The sequence below is a fragment of the Quercus robur genome, chromosome 2, assembly GCF_932294415.1.
Source record: "Quercus robur chromosome 2, dhQueRobu3.1, whole genome shotgun sequence".
NCBI lineage: Eukaryota > Viridiplantae > Streptophyta > Magnoliopsida > Fagales > Fagaceae > Quercus > Quercus robur.
In genome coordinates, this window is record NC_065535.1 from 65,497,056 (window position 1) to 65,515,327 (window position 18,272).

At 41.4% G+C, this 18,272-nt stretch overlaps 1 protein-coding gene and 1 long non-coding RNA gene across 3 annotated transcripts in view; both read left to right on the forward strand.

The window, feature by feature from the left end:
- Positions 1-512: 512 nt before the first annotated feature.
- LOC126714522 (mitochondrial phosphate carrier protein 3, mitochondrial-like) overlaps positions 513-18,272 on the forward strand; it is a 31,145-nt gene continuing 13,385 nt past the window's right edge. Inside the window, exons 1-6 of one of the 2 annotated variants that reach the window (XM_050414708.1) lie at positions 522-1,011; positions 1,944-2,305; positions 2,393-2,436; positions 3,295-3,509; positions 3,595-3,719; positions 3,807-4,238. In XM_050414708.1, the coding sequence (XP_050270665.1) occupies positions 697-1,011; positions 1,944-2,305; positions 2,393-2,436; positions 3,295-3,509; positions 3,595-3,719; positions 3,807-3,858 (1,113 nt within the window). In that variant the 5' untranslated portion in view covers positions 522-696 and the 3' untranslated portion in view covers positions 3,859-4,238. Of the gene's footprint in view, positions 1,012-1,943; positions 2,306-2,392; positions 2,437-3,294; positions 3,510-3,594; positions 3,720-3,806; positions 4,239-18,272 lie in introns of those variants that run through there. The other variant, XM_050414709.1, reaches the window with a different exon arrangement.
- Positions 7,897-9,058, forward strand: LOC126714523 (uncharacterized). The gene is made up of 2 exons (XR_007651618.1): positions 7,897-8,261; positions 8,934-9,058. It is a non-coding gene; the product is annotated as an uncharacterized LOC126714523 (long non-coding RNA).

Sequence of the window (18,272 nt, forward strand, 5' to 3'; positions counted from 1 at the left end):
TATTTTAACATACATATCAAATTTGCTTGAAATTGAATTTTAATTACTATTAGATAATCTATATTTTTTTATACATAATCTAAGACTACAAAATTTTGAAATTTAACATTTAATTGATGATATAATTATAAGTATTTGATTTTCTTGAAATTTTATGAAATATATAAAAAAGAAAATGTAATTTTATGATAGATTTATAAAAACTCACATGTAAAGAGAATTTTAAAAAAATGTAATCTAATTATCTAACCATGGATTAGTCAAAATTAACATTAAAAAAAAAAAAAAAGATACAAAGGAGAGTATAAATAGTTTTTTTTTTTTTTAATAATTCTAACAAAGGCCACTGTGTGTGGTTACTACTTACTACAGTACAGTCTACAATTGAGCCCTGAAGTGTCAGAATGGTAAATTGGCCCCGGATGGGAAGGTCAAATTTGTCCCACAGACGCATTACACATCTCGTATAACAAACACGTGGGGGGTTGGCGATTTTGGCCAATAAAAACCGAAAAAGTCACACCCACCGCATTGTAAATTGTTAACACATCACAGGAAGCACTTTTGCATTTGGCAAGCGAGAGTCTGGGAGAGATTCTCTCGCTTTCATTTCTAGCTTCCGACCTCGCCTCTCTCTTTCTCTCCCCATTACCACAAAACCCTTTGTCTCTCTCACACACTCTCTCTCTTTCTCCGATGGCTCTCTCTGACAAATCTTCGCGTCAGTCTCTGATCCCAAGCTTCCTCTACTCCTCTTCCTCCACCGTCTCCACCTCGCACAAATCCTTCGCTCTTGACAAGACCATGCTCGGTGCTGCTGCTCCAGCAAGCTCCAACAGCGGCGTCTCGTCTCCGGCCAGGAACTTCGTCGTTCCGGCGCCAAACGAGCCCGGCAAGATCGAGATGTACTCGCCGGCCTTCTACGCCGCCTGTACCGCCGGCGGTATTCTCAGCTGTGGTCTCACTCACACGGCCGTCACTCCTCTCGATCTCGTCAAGTGCAATATGCAGGTCCGATTCTTCTAGATCCCTCGCTCTCTTCCATTTCCAGTTTCTTTTTCTTCGATTTGATTCTACTTTACTTTACATTTCTTTACTCGGATTAGATCTCTGTGTGTATCAGTATTTATCTATGTGTGTTTACATTGAGCTGTTCTTCGTGTTAAAGCTTCTCTTCGTTTTTTTAGATCTGAGATTTCATTTTCAAGTTCTAATTTCTTTGTATAGATCACTACTGAGGTAGGGCTTTACTGATTTGTTGCTGAAATACCTTTATGGAAAATTTTTGATTTCCTTTATGGAAAAAATTTCAGATCTGTGATTAGATTTTCAGTTGAAAATTTCATGCTGTGAATTGTAACTGAGAGTTTGCGATTGGATATTTTGTTTTGTTTTGTTTTGTTTTATTTCTTAATTTAGTCCATATTTTTAGATCCTAAATTAATTATCGAAGATTTTATCTATGTTAATATTGTACTCTGTTATTTATAGTTACCAGGGTTACATTTCAAGACGATTTTCTTTGTGGAATGTATTAATATTCCAATTACTTTGGTTTTTGGTCCTAATAATGAACCTGGATATTTAGTTTCGACTTTGTTCAAATTGTGGTAAGAATAATATGTAGAACATGGTCCATGCTTTATTTGTTTTCTCAAATATCACCTAACATTAATGAAATCCATTGCCAATGACCTTTGGGTGTTGGGTGAGGATGAATTTGGGTTCGAAATTTTGAATCCCCTCAGATGCGAGAGTATGTACAGTTGTACTATCTCATCTCAGCTCCCTGAAATTTCAAAACCTTTCATGTACAGTGTTTATGATGCAGTTCGTTTTTAATATGTTAAATTAGCGTTTATGTTAATCTTTCAACAATCAAGGGTTGGTTGTGTAATATGATATGCACGGGATTCAATTAATGTTGATATTTTTGGTTTCAGATTGACCCTGCAAAGTACAAAAGCATCTCATCTGGTTTTGGAGTGTTGTATAAGGACCAGGGTGTCAGAGGCTTCTTCAGGGGTTGGGTGCCAACCTTGCTTGGTTACAGTGCTCAGGGTGCCTGCAAGTTTGGATTCTATGAATTCTTTAAGAAGTACTACTCTGACCTTGCTGGACCTGAGAATGCAGCCAAGTACAAGACCTTGATCTATCTTGCTGGTTCTGCATCTGCCGAGTTCATTGCTGACATTGCTCTTTGCCCATTTGAGGCAGTGAAGGTCCGGGTTCAAACACAGCCTGGTTTTGCTAGAGGTCTGTCAGATGGGCTTCCCAAATTTGTTAGATCTGAAGGATATGGAGGGTATGCAAATCAATGTGATTCTTTATATATATACATGACCTTTTATGCTGTCGAAGTATTTCTAACTGATTTGTCCAATCATTGCAGGTTGTACAAGGGACTGGTTCCTCTCTGGGGACGTCAGATTCCATGTAAGTTAGGGTAGGGGGAGAATTTGTGTGTTAATACTCTGTTTGTAACAAGCAAAATTCAATCCAGTGGTTTTGGGGCACCAAAAAATCATAAACAAATAAATAAAAGTAACGTAATTTCAAATGCCAGAACATACTAATATTGCACAGCAGGATTAATGGTTTAAGATGAATCTCTGTTGTACCATATGTGTTTTCATTTTTGATATGTAATTAATTTCTTTAAAGAAAATTGCATTATGGCAAATAGTATGTTCATTTTCTGTTTTTTAAGAGGCTGTCAAGATTGTAATCCACATAATAGTCCTGAACTTGTGATTATATTGCAAGTACCCATTGTTGACCTCGATAAACTAAGTTTCACTAGTTCTTATTCTTCAGTTATGAACATATCTTGTAGAAGCAAATGATGTCTATGCTCCCTTCATCCCATGAAATAGTCCACATTTCCATGGTTTTAAAAACTGGAACAGTCAAAGAACCGAAAATAGGTCTGGTTTGAAGCGCCAGTTTTCCCAGTTTTTACTGGGCCAGTTTTGTGTCTGGTTCCCGGTTCACCGGCCAGTTTGATCCGGTTTTTAAAACCATGCATATTTCCCTTTTAAAATGTTTGGATGATGTTCTGTGGCTTCATCTCTTGCGCTTTTTAATTAAATTGTTTACCTATAAAAGAAAAAATCTCTCTCTAAATTTGTTCAGCAGTACTATATCTATTAATTGACTTCAAACTTTGTAACTTTCTCCAGGTATTTGATTAAAGAATATTGCAAGTGCTCAGTTCCCTTTAAGTTATTGTTTATGCCTTCTTACCTTCATAAATTTTCACTCAGTTTTGAAAGATCATGTTCATTCTTGCAGATACAATGATGAAGTTTGCATCTTTTGAGACAATTGTGGAGAATATCTATAAGCATGCCATCCCCACACCGAAGAACGAGTGTAGCAAAACTCTGCAGCTTGGTGTGAGTTTTGCTGGTGGATATGTGGCTGGTGTATTCTGTGCCATTGTGTCTCATCCTGCTGACAATCTTGTCTCCTTCCTCAACAATGCCAAGGGGGCAACTGTTAGTGATGTGAGTGGTTCTCCTTAGCATGGTTCCCATTTGCCTTTCTACTCCTTTACAATCTCTTTGACCCTATGTGTTCTGGTTTGTGCAGGCTGTGAACAAGCTAGGTGTTATGGGTCTCTTTACCCGTGGGCTTCCTCTCCGTATTGTCATGATTGGAACTCTTACTGGAGCTCAGTGGGGAATCTATGATGCCTTCAAAGTTTTCGTGGGATTGTAAGTCCATCTTATAGCTGTTTTGAGTAAATATGAATTTTCATGTTATTTAGTTTAATTGCTAATGGGATTTGGTTTTATCTTCAGGCCAACAACTGGTGGTGTTGCTCCTGCTGCTACTGAGCTTGCAAAGGCATAGAATTTCAGATGATCATCACAAGTTTTTGTCGTTTTGTTGAACGTAGGAAAGACAATTATAGGGTTTCAATAAACAATAGGATTGTTGAAGTTACTTGGTGGATGGCTCTGAAGCCAGTGGGGAGTATTCTTTTGCATTTGGAACTGGCCAATTTTCCTAATTTGGCTTGTGGAAGGATGGTTTTGCTCTTATCCTTCTGATTACTTTTAAAACTATGTAGTTAGATCTATAATGAATTTGCAATATGATGTTAGGATCATGGTTCCCCCATAAGCTCTGGTCAAAGAATAATTGGCAGATGGGGTGATATACTGAGTTCTCTTATTTTACATCTCTTTGAATGCACTTGATATGAGCGGAAACATGTTTTCTTGTCTTTACTCATTTATTCAGTTCATTCTGGTTGATTTTCTCATTTGATTTTTCTTGTTTTTGATGCTTCTTTAATTGTGCACTTGGGATCTGTTGCAAATTCTTTGCAGTTGATGTGCTAGTTGCCCTAACTATGTCTCAAGGTCTTGCACCAGCATTGTTTCCAAAAGATCAGGGTACTTTCACCATTTTGGGTGTGAAAGCTAATAATCTTCTGTTTTAGCAGTGATTATTCAGAACTCATGGTGAGATTGACCATTCATGGTAAAGAAAGAAACTTTGTTCCTGAAGTACTGACATATTTTTGTTGTTTTAGAATTTTTGGGTTTGATTTTCTTGCAGCTCGATGGGAATTTCTGTTACCTCCAAAGATATGGTAGTGAAAATCTGTTTATTTTACAAATAGTCTCCTGGTGAGTCTAGTAGTTAGAATATCAGTGATTTACAATGAACCCTTCATTCCCCTTGATTATTGAATCCACAACCTTAGCTTTTAAAAGAGTTGTCATTCAAGTTTGAACTCATTAGAGCACTCTCACATTTGGCACACCAAACACCAAAAACCATCTCTCATCAGCTCTTCCAAATCTCAAAAAATTTGAGACATAGCTACAGTACTGTCTCAAATATGAGACGGTACGGACAGCCATGCCAAAACACTATTTGGCTTATTTAATTTGTTTTTTTTCTCTCTTCCCATTAGATGTCTCTCTCTATTATTTTAATGTGTAATAAATATTATTTTAATGTATAAAATTATAGTATAGAACATCTGATAAATGGTATGTTATAAAATGATGTGCTAAAATGATAAAGTAGGTTTTTAGTGTGTCAAAATGACATTTTTTATGAGAGAGTTGATGAGAATGCTTCCTAAACAATGTTGATAGATCCAAGAATAAAATTATGTCGGCAAATCAGGGGTTTGTTAAATTAAAAGGCACTAGTACTTTGCATCGAGTTCTAACTTATATGTTTATGTACGATGTGTAATATCTGGTTGATGCATAAGCGTAGAGAATGAATTAGAATTAGTCGAGAACTTCAAACTAATTTTTAAATATATCCCAAAAGTTTGACTCCAATAAATTATATATGATTTCATTACTAATTCTTCCTGACTTTTTTGGCAATAAAAAAAGAGAGCACGGAACGCGGTTTGCGTCAGGGATGATTCAGTTCTAATGGCTGTGGAGAATTTTATTAAATTGAGAGATGATTGGGTTCTATTTTAAATTAAATATTAAAAGAAAGAGTAATAAACAAAGGTCTCAATCCCAATACTAATGCCGGATAAAATTCAAAATCTTAAGATTCGCAAGTGAGTATTACAATTTTTGCCATAATTTGTTTACGTTGTGGGTGGTATTGTAGACTGCACAATTTGCTATGTGAATAAGTTGTAGCAAAAATTGTAATTCTAGCATTTTTCTAAGATTTGCATTTTTCCATTTCCCTGGCACTTCGTAAACAACAAGACAATGAGAGCACCAAAAGGAGAACCGAGAACCACCAAGCTGGCCAAAGAAAAAAATAAGGAAAAAAATAAATAGGACAGTGAAGGAAGAGTCAAAGAAAAGAAGCGGAAAATATTCATAAAAAAATAAGCAAAAAATGGATACGTTGGTCATGGAAGAATTGGGCTCATCCTAAATTTTGATCATACATTGTCGTCTGACTCTCAATAAATAACTACGAGTTTATAATCAATTTATTTTATGGAATTAGATGATGAGTGGCCATAATCTTAATTCTTAAAGATCAAGTGAAAGCTACACGCCCGGGGCAGAAACTCAAATGGCATTCCATTCCAGCATTCCTAGTGGTAGCAGCAGTTGTGGGTTTGATGCAGCTAGTGTATGAGAGTTACCTTATCATAGATTTAGAAAAGAAAAAAAAAATCTGAAATTTTTTTGAAGCCATGAGTCACGACTAGATTTCAAGAACTGAATTTTTCTTCGGAAGCCATGGGAGCTCAACCGAACGCCTCAAGCTCCGGCTGCCTGCCCTGCGCAAATTCTACTTCTTTCAGCTCTCTACCTACATCCACACTGCTCTCCCTAAACCAAATCGAGACCTATCTCACTGGTCTTTACCAAACCTTGCCAAGCTCCAGCACGCATTGTCACAGTCCATACTACATACGAAACAACTAAACGGTCAAGAGATGTGACGGTAATCACCCATCTAGAGTAGTTCTTTAAGCAAAACATTTCAAAGGCAAATGAATGTAGTACATTGCTCCAGGAGAAAAAAAAAAAATACAGTATTACATTAAATAAATGCATTGCATTTTCAAATCATTAATACAGCATTATTGTCAAGCTTTGTAAATGCCAATACTGAAATCTGATAATATAAGTCTCCTAATTCAAATTTCTGAACAAGCCTTCATCACAGCTTTCACCCCCATCTCATCAGACTCACTGGAACTCCCAAAACTGAACTATAATTGAATAATCAAAGAATTCTGTAACTAAATTTAATATACTCTACAGTATCACTGAACACTTGCATTGCTATTGCTGTCTAGAGGAAACCTTGGACTAGGACTTTGAAACAGACGAGGAACTCAGATTCAGCACTGATCATATGAGATTGATTGTGAAGGAGCATATGGATGGGCATCAGCATCACCTGCCAGACCAGCCACCCCTCCTCCGGCTTCATATTCAGTTTTCCAGTATGTGCTGCACACAAACATTAAAGGAAAAATCTCAGGAAATATTAATCAGATTAAACAACTACCACTAAGATATACAAATGAACAAAATTAACTGACTTCCAGGTATCAGTCTCATCCTATGTATTATAGTACAGGTGCATTTGGTGAGATCCCAGGTTCAGGGGGCACATAAAACCATGCACATCATAATTGAGCTGCCACATGTGCTCCCAATTTTTTGAACTTAAAAAGCATAAAGGACTTAACTGTTGGAAGTTCATATAGAAGTTTGGAGAATATGATAAAGTTCTTGCGAAGAGAGTTAAAAGTTTAGAGTCTGTCTTTATCAACAAAAAGCTCCTGAAGACTGAAGTAAAAAATTTTAAACCTCTTCACAGCCTTCATATTTTCCTTGACAATGCAGAGTAATGTACCCTCCTAGGTACAGCCGTACTGGTGTCCATCTCCAATAACATGATCTCATTAGTTAACTAAACAATGGATCTTGAGTTCATCTGCATCTACATCGAGGACAAATGACCCAGGCTAAGAAGACTACGTCAACATTAGTTGATTATTGAGGTTTACTCATTCTATGCCATAAAAGATACACAAAGGCTTATGGACTTGCCTGTTTACACTGTCACACAACCCTTCAAGGATTGAGCGTACTTTCTTCTCACTTTTTACTGACGGAGCTAAAACACATGCCTGAAATCATTTCAACAACCCATGCTCAGTCAAAATGCAAATGCTTGATTGGAAAACCATAAACAAACATAAGATTCAATATACCAAGAAAGACGGCGGCAGACCATATTTCAGAATGCTCTCTGCAAAAACACGTACAGCACAAAAGTGCATCCAGGAACTGACAACCTGCAGGAAGGAAATCTATTCAGTATAAAAGAAATTTAAGAAATATTGCTAAGAGCATCTCCAACAGCTAATGTAAAGCCAAATTTAGACCACCAAACAGCACTGTTCACGCTCCAGCAGCTGCTCCAAATGCACAGTTTCTCTAAATTTTTTTTTGAAGTTGCTACAGTAGTTCTCTTATTTTAGAGAACACTGTAGCAACTCTATTCCCTTATTATATATTAAAAAATTAAACAGTGGCATTTAATTTACAATTCTTTCTCTCTCCCAAACGTTTTTCCTTCTTCTCTATTGTCTGGTTTCTCTTCAGAAAGCTCCCTCTCTTCAAAAACGCCGCTCTCACGAAATCAACCCTCGCCGCTGCTCTCTCTCACAAAAATCTTGCACCGTGTCTTTCTCAAAAGAACTCGCACCGTGCCTTTCAATCGAAGTTCACTCAACCACCTGTGACGAAGAATAGAGTTCTGAAGCTCAACCTTGAATATCGGTAACCCAAAATTTTGATTTAATAGGGTTTTTGTCATTTTTGAATTTATTAGTTTATCATATGAGTTCTGAAGCTCACCCTTTTCTATTGTTCTTCACCACAATCTGGGTTTAGGTTTTGGGTTTTTGGTTCTTTTCTCTCTGTTTGTCTTTCACTCTGTTCTTGATCTTTTCTTTGTTTTTTTCTATTTAATTAATCTTATTAAAGTCAATAAATTAATCTCAACCTTGAATATCGGTACCCAAACCAAGAAAAACAAAAAAACCCAAACAAAAACATTGAGAATCTGAGTATCGGTACCCAAACTTTAATCTTATTATGTCTCTTTTTTTTTTTTTTTTGGTGTGGAAATATTGAGAATCTGAATCCTGGGTTTTTTTGTAGCTGAAATTGTGATGGCAATGATGTTTGATCGATGAATTCATATTGGGTTTTTCATGTTTGTCATTTTTGCTTGGTGGGTTTTTGATATCTATGTGGTTGGAATGGTTTTTGGAAAATGTTTTGTGGGAATTCTTGTTTTTGTTCTTTTTAAAGAGCGTTGTCATAATTTCCATATGATTCTATGAATTTTTGTTTCTGAATGTGATTTTCATTGATAATGCGTGAATGTGTGTTTCTGTGCACAAATTTTAGTCATAATGTATCATTGAGGTGCATTTGTAATTGCAGGTTAGAGTTTCTTATTTTTAAGTTGGAGGTATTGGACCATAAAGCTCGAGAAAGAGCAGGAGTTATTACACCTACTCTCGGTTCACCAATTCCTATACTTCTGCAACTGGATGCTACTATTAAGGTGAATTTTTTTTTTTTTTGATTGTGTATATTCTCACCAATATGAATGTTAGTTGATGCTCTGCATTACTTTGTGCATTAAATGGCTATGATTGGTACCATTTTTTTGGGTCTTGCTAAATGAGGTATTAGTTGCATAGGTATGTGTGTAGGAATATATAGAAAAAGTTCCCATTGCTGCTGTGTGTGTGTGTGTTGCTTGTGCTGCTGCTGTGTGTGTGTGTGTGTGTGTGTGTGTGTGTGTGTTGCTTGTGCTGCTGCTGTGTGTGTGTGTGTTGCTGCTGTGTGTGTGTGTGTGTGTTGTTGCTGCTGCTGTGTGTGTGTGCGCGCTGCTACTGCTGTATGTGTGTGTTGCTGTGTGTGTGCTGCTGTGTGTGTGTCCACAGGGGCTGTGTGTGCGTGAGTGTGTGTGCTGCCCATATACAGGGGCTGTGTGTGTGTGTGTGTGCGCTACCCATATACAGGGGCTGTGTGTGTGTGTGTTGCTACTCTGTGTGTGTGTGTGTGTGTGTCCCTTTAACAGGGGCTGTGTGTGTGTGTGTGTGTTGCTGTTGGAAATTTGAAAAGTATAGCTATTGGGAATGAATAGAGAAAGAATAAAAAAATATTAAAAAAAGAATAAAGAAAGGTTAAAGAAATAATGAAGAAATAATATTTAAATAAGATAGAGAATAGAATAGAGAATCTGTTGGAAAGTAGATTTGAAAAAGTAGGTAGTTAAATGTAAAAGTTATTGTAGATTCTCCAAATAGTACAAAAATTTGGAAAATCTGTTGGAGATGCTTTAAGGACTGTTTTCAAAGACACTAACGAAACTGGTATTGGGTGGTAGTTCGTAATGATAAGGCTAAGAGCATTCTTGTTAAGAATGCTAAATGCTATAAATGCTAAATTTTATCATCAAGTTTATAAAAAGCACCAAAAAGCAAGTTACAACAAATATGAAAGCTCACTGTAGCTCCAATCAAGATGAAAGCTCACTGTAGCTCAAATCTTAAAAAAAAATATTATTATTTTAATGCTTGTGGTGGAAAAGGTGGTTTGTGTAGTTGTTTTTTATTATTTTAATGAATAGTTTATATTATTTTAAACGAAATGGTAAAAAATAGAACCTTTAATGTTGGGTGTATTGTAAAATGAGTTATTAAAATTGATAAAATGACTTTTTGAAATGCTAAATGCTAAAATTTTTAAAAGTTCTGATGGGAATGCTCTAAGGTCTTTGCTACTATGTTTGAAAAAATAGATAAAGTGGAAATTGAGGCTGGGTTTGGATTTAGCTTTTGCGTTTTATGTTTGCGTTTTCAGTAGCTTTTTTTTTTTTTTTTTTTTTTTGAGCCAGTTTTATTGACTTTTCCATGGTGAACCGTGCATCTGTGCACTGTTCACATACCAACAAATTCCACTTTTCAATAACTTTTTCATTAAAAATGGGTCCCACGGCACTATTCGCACATTTAAAAATTATTTTGCTGCAGTGTTTTCAGTTTTTAGTTTTCAGTTTCAGCAAAATAAGTTCTATCCAAACAGACTCTGATAATACTAAGATGAGAGTAATAAATTAAGTGAGAGGGTTTGAAATGATAATAAAGAAGATATATATGCCACAATTGCGAGTTGAGTTGTTAAGAAGAGCAAAGTTATTGCAACTGTAATACCAAAAAAAGTATAACCGTCATCACTATCAAGAATAACTCACAATCACAATATTTTTCTTGATACCATTTTTTAAGGAAAATTGAAATTAGGAATTAGGAATTATTGAATGGGTTGAACGAGTTGCAAATTTAAATGATTAGCAATTTTTATGTTTATGTTTTATAATAGGCTTTTTGTTGAATAATTTGTTCACTTATTTTTTGGTCTTGTCTTGTTTTTGTTTGGTTCATATTTGTTGTTATTTAAGCCTTTAAAAAAAAAGGATTAAGGATTATGTTTGGGGGCAGAATTAATTTTGGAGTTATGTTACGTTCACAACATTTTTACAATAAATCTTAGGTAAAATGCTGTTATTGGTAAGTAAAAAAATAATATCAATATTGGACCTAAATTAGAATTAGTAACAGCTTATGTAACATCCTATAATTTTGATACTAATTTAATTCTTATACGTAAATTAAAAAGGATGCCCACAATTGAATGGATTTAATTCGTTTGGGCCTAAAATACTTAAAGTTTGATAATTAGTATGGTATAAGAGGTTCAAGTGAGGTGGCATAAATAAATATATGAGCCTTGATAAGCTTTTAAAAACTGTAGCCTTTTACCTCTTAAGATACACGTATATATATAAAAGGTTTTCTTTTGTTTTAGTTGCAATACATGGTTGAACAACTTATTTTTTTCTGCTTTGCGGTTGAACGTGAGACTGTAGTAGGTATGGTTTCCTTTAACTCTAAATTTTGGGAGTTGAATATTCAATGGCTAGACTTGTCCCACATTTGCAGGAAAGAACTGAGACTATAGTAGGTGTACGGCACCGAAATCCTAGGCCCACACAGGCCCTGGGCCCAGTCCCATACAGGCCCTAGGCCCAATCCCACACAGGCCCTGGGCCGAGTCCCATACCAGCCTTGGGCAAAGGTCCAGCAGAAAGGTCCAGTTGTCCTGCGCCCTTCTTGGAGCTTCCTTCATGTACGAACAAGCGTAGGGTATTGAATTCCGAGAGGTGATCGGACAAACGTTCCCGGTCAAATATACGAACTGTTCCCGAGAAATTGTGATATTCCTAGGGAACTGAGTTGCCGAACATAGTCGGTCAAGATGAAGCCAAGTTCCAAGATCATAAATGCTGCACCGCCCTTTCACCTAAACATCCACTTCAATCAGATAATATTGGACCTCCAGTAGCACTAACGGTGGCTGTAATCATAATCTCCCCACTAACCTTAGCTATAAATAGAAGAAAGTTGGGAGAAGGAGGGGTTCAGAAAAATTGAGAGAAAACAATCAAGAAGAGAGTATCAACTGAGTGTTACTTTGAGTCTCTCTGCCGAGAACGACCCATTGTAGGAAATCCTTAAGCCCACTACAAATAAATTGTGAGCCCAAGTGACCTAAGGCCCAGAAGTCTTGTACTTGGTTCCTACAATTGGCGCCCACTGTGGGGCTCTCCTACGAAGCTGTGGTTCGAGTGAGACTCAAGCAAGGGAGATGTCTGAGGAGCGTTCAGGGGGGCATGTTCTGAGCAATTCCGTAGGATCTTCTCGGGGATCGACGTGGAGGGAGAGAAGGCAGAAACGGCTGGAGGATAGGGAGCATCCAAAAGGAGAGGAAAGGTCCGGATTGGGAGAAGGATCGGCCCAGACACATTGGACGATTTCAGGCGTCTCAGCACATCGGCAATATGATGATAGAGACCGAGAGTTGGAGCGGTTACATAGATTGGTAATGGACTTGGAGCTGGAAGCAAGGGGTCGGCGCTACGAAAGGAACCACAACCCCCAACCCAGGAGAAACCGTGGCGAGGAGGGTTCCAGCCGATCTGTTACGCAACAATACCGAGACCGATCACGCTCTAAAGAGTCACATCGACACTCACGGGAGACGCGTCGTAGACGGGACCGTTCCCGATCGCATGGATATGATAACCAAGGATTAGAGTCGCCAGAGGAGCGGCGGCACCACAACGTCGCAATGGACGCCATGAGCAGAGCCTTGCGGATGGCAGCCCGGTCTCCATTCTCCGATGAGATTGAACGGGCAACCATGTCGAGCAGATTCACGCGACCACCATTCAATTCCTATGAGGGGAGGACAGACCCCGTGGAGCATGTCAGTCATTACATCCACATGATGTCTTTGCATGCGCACAACGATGCATTGATGTGTAAAGTATTCCCCTCTAGTCTCGGCTCTACCGTACTGAGATGGTTCAATGGGTTGCGGAAAGGTTCTATACACAGCTTCGCCGAGCTGATTCAGGAATTCGGCAGCAGGTTCGTAACATGCAGCCGAGTGCAACAGCCGGTCGACGCATTGCTTTCCATGAAAATGAGGGTCGGGGAAACCCTTCGGAGTTATGCCAGCCGATACTGGGAACTCTACAACGAGATTGGTGGAGGAAACGAGAAAATTGCGGCTAGCACCTTCAGGATGGGGCTCCCCGAAGATTCTGAATTGCGGGAGTCGCTGACAAGAAGACCCCCGGAGGATATGAGGCAACTGATGAGACGCATAGAGGAGTACAAATGCCTGGAGGATGACTGGCTGCAAAGCAGGGGGAAAGCTCCTTTTACGGGGAGATCTCGGCAAAGCATCTTGCCGCCAAAGCCGAAAAGGGACTTCAGAATGCAGGAACCAGAGGTGCAGATCGAAGGGGTTAATGTGGTGTTTAAAGAGCCCGTGCACAAAATCTTGGAACTGATAAGGAACGAGCCATTCTTTAGATGGCCGAACAAAATGGGGGGCGACCCATCTCGGAGGAACCAAAACCTATACTGCACCTATCACAGAGACAAGGGGCACACCACCGAGCAGTGTAGGGTATTAAAAGATCATCTCGGACAGTTAGTGAAGGCAGGGCACCTGAAAGAGTTTGTAGCAGATTCCATTGACCGGGAGCCCGAGCAGGGCGCCCAACAGAAAAGGCACCCCCTTCCACCACCCCTGGGGGTAATCGACGTCATTCATGCCGCACCGAGAAGAGCAGCAGCGGCAAAAAGGGTAATGACAGTGGCTTGCGCGGAGGGAGAATCATCCAAGAAGAAAAAGAAAGTTGGACGGCTGGCCATCTCGTTCGGAGAAGATGATTTGGAAGGGACGATCCAACCTCACGACGACGCTTTGGTGGTGACAGCCCGGATAGGCGGATTCTTGGTGAAGAGGGTGATGATTGATCAAGGTAGCGGGGCAGACGTCATGTACCCGGACCTCTTCGAAGGGCTCGGGTTAAAGGCCCAGGATTTGGCGAAGTATGACACGCCATTAGTCTCGTTTGACGGGAGAGTTGTGATTCCCGAGGGGCAAATCTCTCTCCCAGTGGACATGGAAGGCAAGGAAGTTATAGTTACATTCATAGTAGTCCGATCATTCGCACCTTACACCGCAATCCTGAGGAGGCCGTGGATTCACGCCATGGGGGCTGTTCCGTCCACCCTTCACGTGAAAGTAAAATTTCCTACTGAGTATGGAGTTGCAGAGGTAAGGGGGAATCAACAGGTGGCGAAGCAATGCCTTGTAGCCGCGGTCCGGTGGGAAAAGTAACAACTCGGTCAAGCTGAGCACGCCGAGAAAGAGACCGCATAGCAATTACAGAAACCCCGGGAAACTGGGGCGGACGTTGCCGAGGAGGTGCTGAAGGTAAGAATTCTCCCAGATAGTGACAAATATTTCCAGATAGGTACAAGCATGAATGACTGGGAAAGGGTAGAGATGTTGTTGTTCCTGCTGCAGAACATAGATGTCTTCGCATGGAACCCGTATGAAGTGCCCGGCGTAGACCCCGAGTTCATTGTTCACAAACTCAACGTGGACCCATCATTTCCCCCGAAGAAGCAGAAGCCGAGAAGAGCATCAAAGGAACACGTCGATGCAGTAAACCTGGAGGTCCAGCGACTGAAGGAAGCCGGGGTCATAAAAGAAATATTCTTCCCGAGATGGCTAGCAAACACTGTCGTAGTGAAGAAGAAGAGCGGTAAATAGAGAGTTTGTGTGGACTTCACAGATTTGAACAGAGCGTGTCCCAAGGACCCATTCCCGATGCCCAAGATTGATCAGCTAGTGGATGCCACGTACGGGCACCCGAGAATGAGCTTCCTGGACGCCTTCCAAGGCTACCACCAGATTGCCTTGGCGCCCGAGGACCGAGAAAAGACAGCATTTATATCCCCGAACGCAAACTATCACTACGAGGTCATGCCGTTTGGATTGAAGAATGCCGGGGCCACCTACCAGCGTATGATGACAAGGATGTTCCGAGAAAAAATTGGATGCACGGTTGAAGTTTATATCGACGACATGGTGGTAAAAAGCAGAAAAGAGTCGTTGCATACTGAAGACCTTCGGGGAGTATTCGAGATACTACGACGGCACAAGCTGCGCCTGAATGCCGAAAAGTGCACTTTCGGAGTGGGGGCTGGCAAGTTCCTGGGTTATCTGATCTCCACTCGGGGAATAGAGGCTAACCCCGACCAAATAGAGGCCGTCAATCGCCTCAAACCACCGAGCAATCCTAAGGAAGTGCAAGTGCTCACTGGAATGTTGGCCGCCCTGAACCGATTCATCTCCAAGTTTGCCGATCGCTGCCGGCCATTCTATCAACTTCTGAAGAAGTGGAAGGGGTTTCAATGGGACGAGAGCTGCGATGAAGCTTTTCGAGAACTAAAGGAATATTTGGCAAAGGCGCCGAGGTTGACGGCCCCGGAGCCCGGGGAGGATCTGTTTATGTACCTTGCAGTTACCGATCATGCCGTAAGTGCTGTGTTACTAAGGGACCGGGGAGTGCAAATGCCGGTGTATTACGTGAGCAAAACCTTGGTCGATGCCGAGACAAGGTACCTGCCTCTTGAAAAGTTGGTTTTGGCCCTGGTGCACGCCACGAGGAAGTTACCACACTACTTCCAGGCACACACAGTGTTCGTCCTCACCGAGTATCCATTGCAATCACTGTTGAAGAGATCCGACTTCACAGGACAGATTGCTAAATGGGGGACTCGGTTGGGATCGTTTGACATAAGATACCGACCTAGAAGCTCGGTGAAGGGACAGGTTCTCGCCGATTTCATCGCAGAATTTACACCCAAGAATGAAGGCAAGGTAATCTGTAGTGCGGAGATTCGCCCGTGGAGGTTATTTGTGGACGGCGCATCAAATGCTATGGGGGCCGGGGCTAGTATTGTCATAATCACCCCTGAAGGTATGCGACTGGAACACTCCTTCAAATTGGGGTTCAAAGCCTCGAACAACGAAGCCGAATATGAAGCCCTACTGGCCGGGTTGAGGGCAGTATTGCATCTGGGCGCAAAGGACGTGGAGATCTACTCGGACTCTCGGCTGGTTGTTTATCAGATCACTGGGGACTTCGAGGCTCGGGACCCCCGAATGAAAGCTTATCTAAGTACGGCAAAGCAAATTATCGGTCAGTTTGGAACGGTAAAGATATCCCAGGTAGCCCGGTCACAAAACAAGCATGCTGACTCTCTTGCCACGTTAGCCTCATCGGCTACCGAGGACACGCCGAGGCTTATCACGATAGAACTTATAAGGGAGCCAAGCATCTGTGTGAAGACCGCTCTCGACCAGGCCGGAGTAGAGGTTGCGCAGGTGGCGGTAGCCGGACCATGCTGGATGAACCCGATCATAGACTTCCTTTCCGAAGATAAAGTTCCAGAGGATGAGGCCAAGGCCAACAAGATTCGACGAATGGCTCCCAGGTACTGGTTGTCTTCGGACCGAAAGTTGTACAGAAGGTCCTTCACGGGCCCTTACCTCTTGTGCCTGCATCCTGAAAGAGTCAAGGAGCTTCTGACCGAGCTGCATGAAGGAGTGTGCGGCGGGCATGCTGGGGGACGATCTTTAGCACACAGAGCAATGACACAGGGGTTTTGGTGGCCACAGATGCAGAAGGATGCCGCCGAATACGTTCGGAGTTGCGAACAATGTCAAAAGCACGCCCCAATGATCCATCAGCCGGCAGGACGTCTAAATCCTGTCAGCAGCCCGTGGCCATTTGCACAATGGGGGCTTGACATCCTCGGGCCATTCCCCCGAGCAACGGGGAACCACCGATTTTTACTGGTGGCTGTAGATTACTTCACAAAGTGGGCTGAAGCTGAAGCCTTGGCCAATATCCGGGATACTGACGTGAAAAAATTTGTATGGAAAAATATAGTTACAAGGTTTGGGGTGCCGAATTCGCTAGTGACAGACAATGGGCTACAGTTCGACAGCAACGCTTTTCGAACCTTTTGCAGCGAGCTCGGCATCAAGAACAAGTATTCAACCCCGACATACCCACAAAGCAACGGCCAAGCTGAAGCAATAAATAAGACTATTTTGAACGGGCTCAAGAGAAGGTTGGATGGAGCGAAAGGAAGATGGGCAGAAGAACTACCCAGTGTTTTATGGGCCTACCGAACGACCCCCAGGAGATCCACGGGGGAAACCCCGTTTTCTCTGGCATACGGAGCAGAAGCAGTGATACCAACCGAGGTGAGTTTATGCAGTGCACGGGTCGCCGGGTTTGACCCCGTGCAGAACGCCAACCTGATGATGGAGCATTTGGATTGGCTAGAAGAATGCAGGGAGGCCGCGACCGTACGTCTTGCCGAGTATCAGCAGAAGCTGGCCCAAAGGTACAACCGAAATGTAAAGGCCAAGGAATTCCGTGCCAGGGAACTAGTGTTAAGAAGGGTAGTGGGGAACATGCGGGACATGGCTGCAGGGAAGCTTGCTCAGAATTGGGAGGGACCATACAGAGTCACAGCCATCGCAGGTGCAGGGGCCTACTACTTGGAAGACCTGGACGAGAGACCGCTCCCCCGACCATGGAACGCCAATAACCTGAAGAAATTCTACGCATAATCGTCGGTGTAAGCCAGAACTTGTATTCTATTAAGATTAAGAGCATGATGAACTTTTTTGTCTATGCTGTTTTTGACTCTGTAACCGCACACCAAGAGAATCGCCAATAAATCTCTAAGGACAGAAATCTGACCCTCGGCTCGATCAATATCGCCGAGCAGGTGAAAACCTTACAAACAAATCCTAAGGACAGAAACCTGACCCTCGGCTCGACCAAAATCGCCGAGCAGGTGGAAACCTTACAAACAAATCTTAAGGACAGAAACCTGACCCTCGGCTCGACCAAAATCGCCGAGCAGGTGGAAACCTTACAAACAAATCTTAAGGACAGAAGCCTGACCCTCGACTCGACCAAAATCGCCGAGCAGGTGAAAACCTTACAAATAAATCCTAAGGACAGAAACCTGACCCTCGGCTCGACCAAAATCGCCGAGCAGGTGAAAACCTTACAAATAAATCCTAAGGGCAGAAACCTGACCCTCGGTTCGACCAAAATCGCCGAGCAGGTGGGAACCTTACAAATAAATCTATAAGGACAGAAACTTGATTCTCGGTTAAAATCAAATATCCGGACAAGTGGAAACTTTACAAACAAATACTCTAAGGACGAAAACACAATTCTCGGTTAAAGCAAAACCTGATAAAAACCTAACCCTTTTACAAATACTAAGTCCAATAGCGCTCTCAAATTAC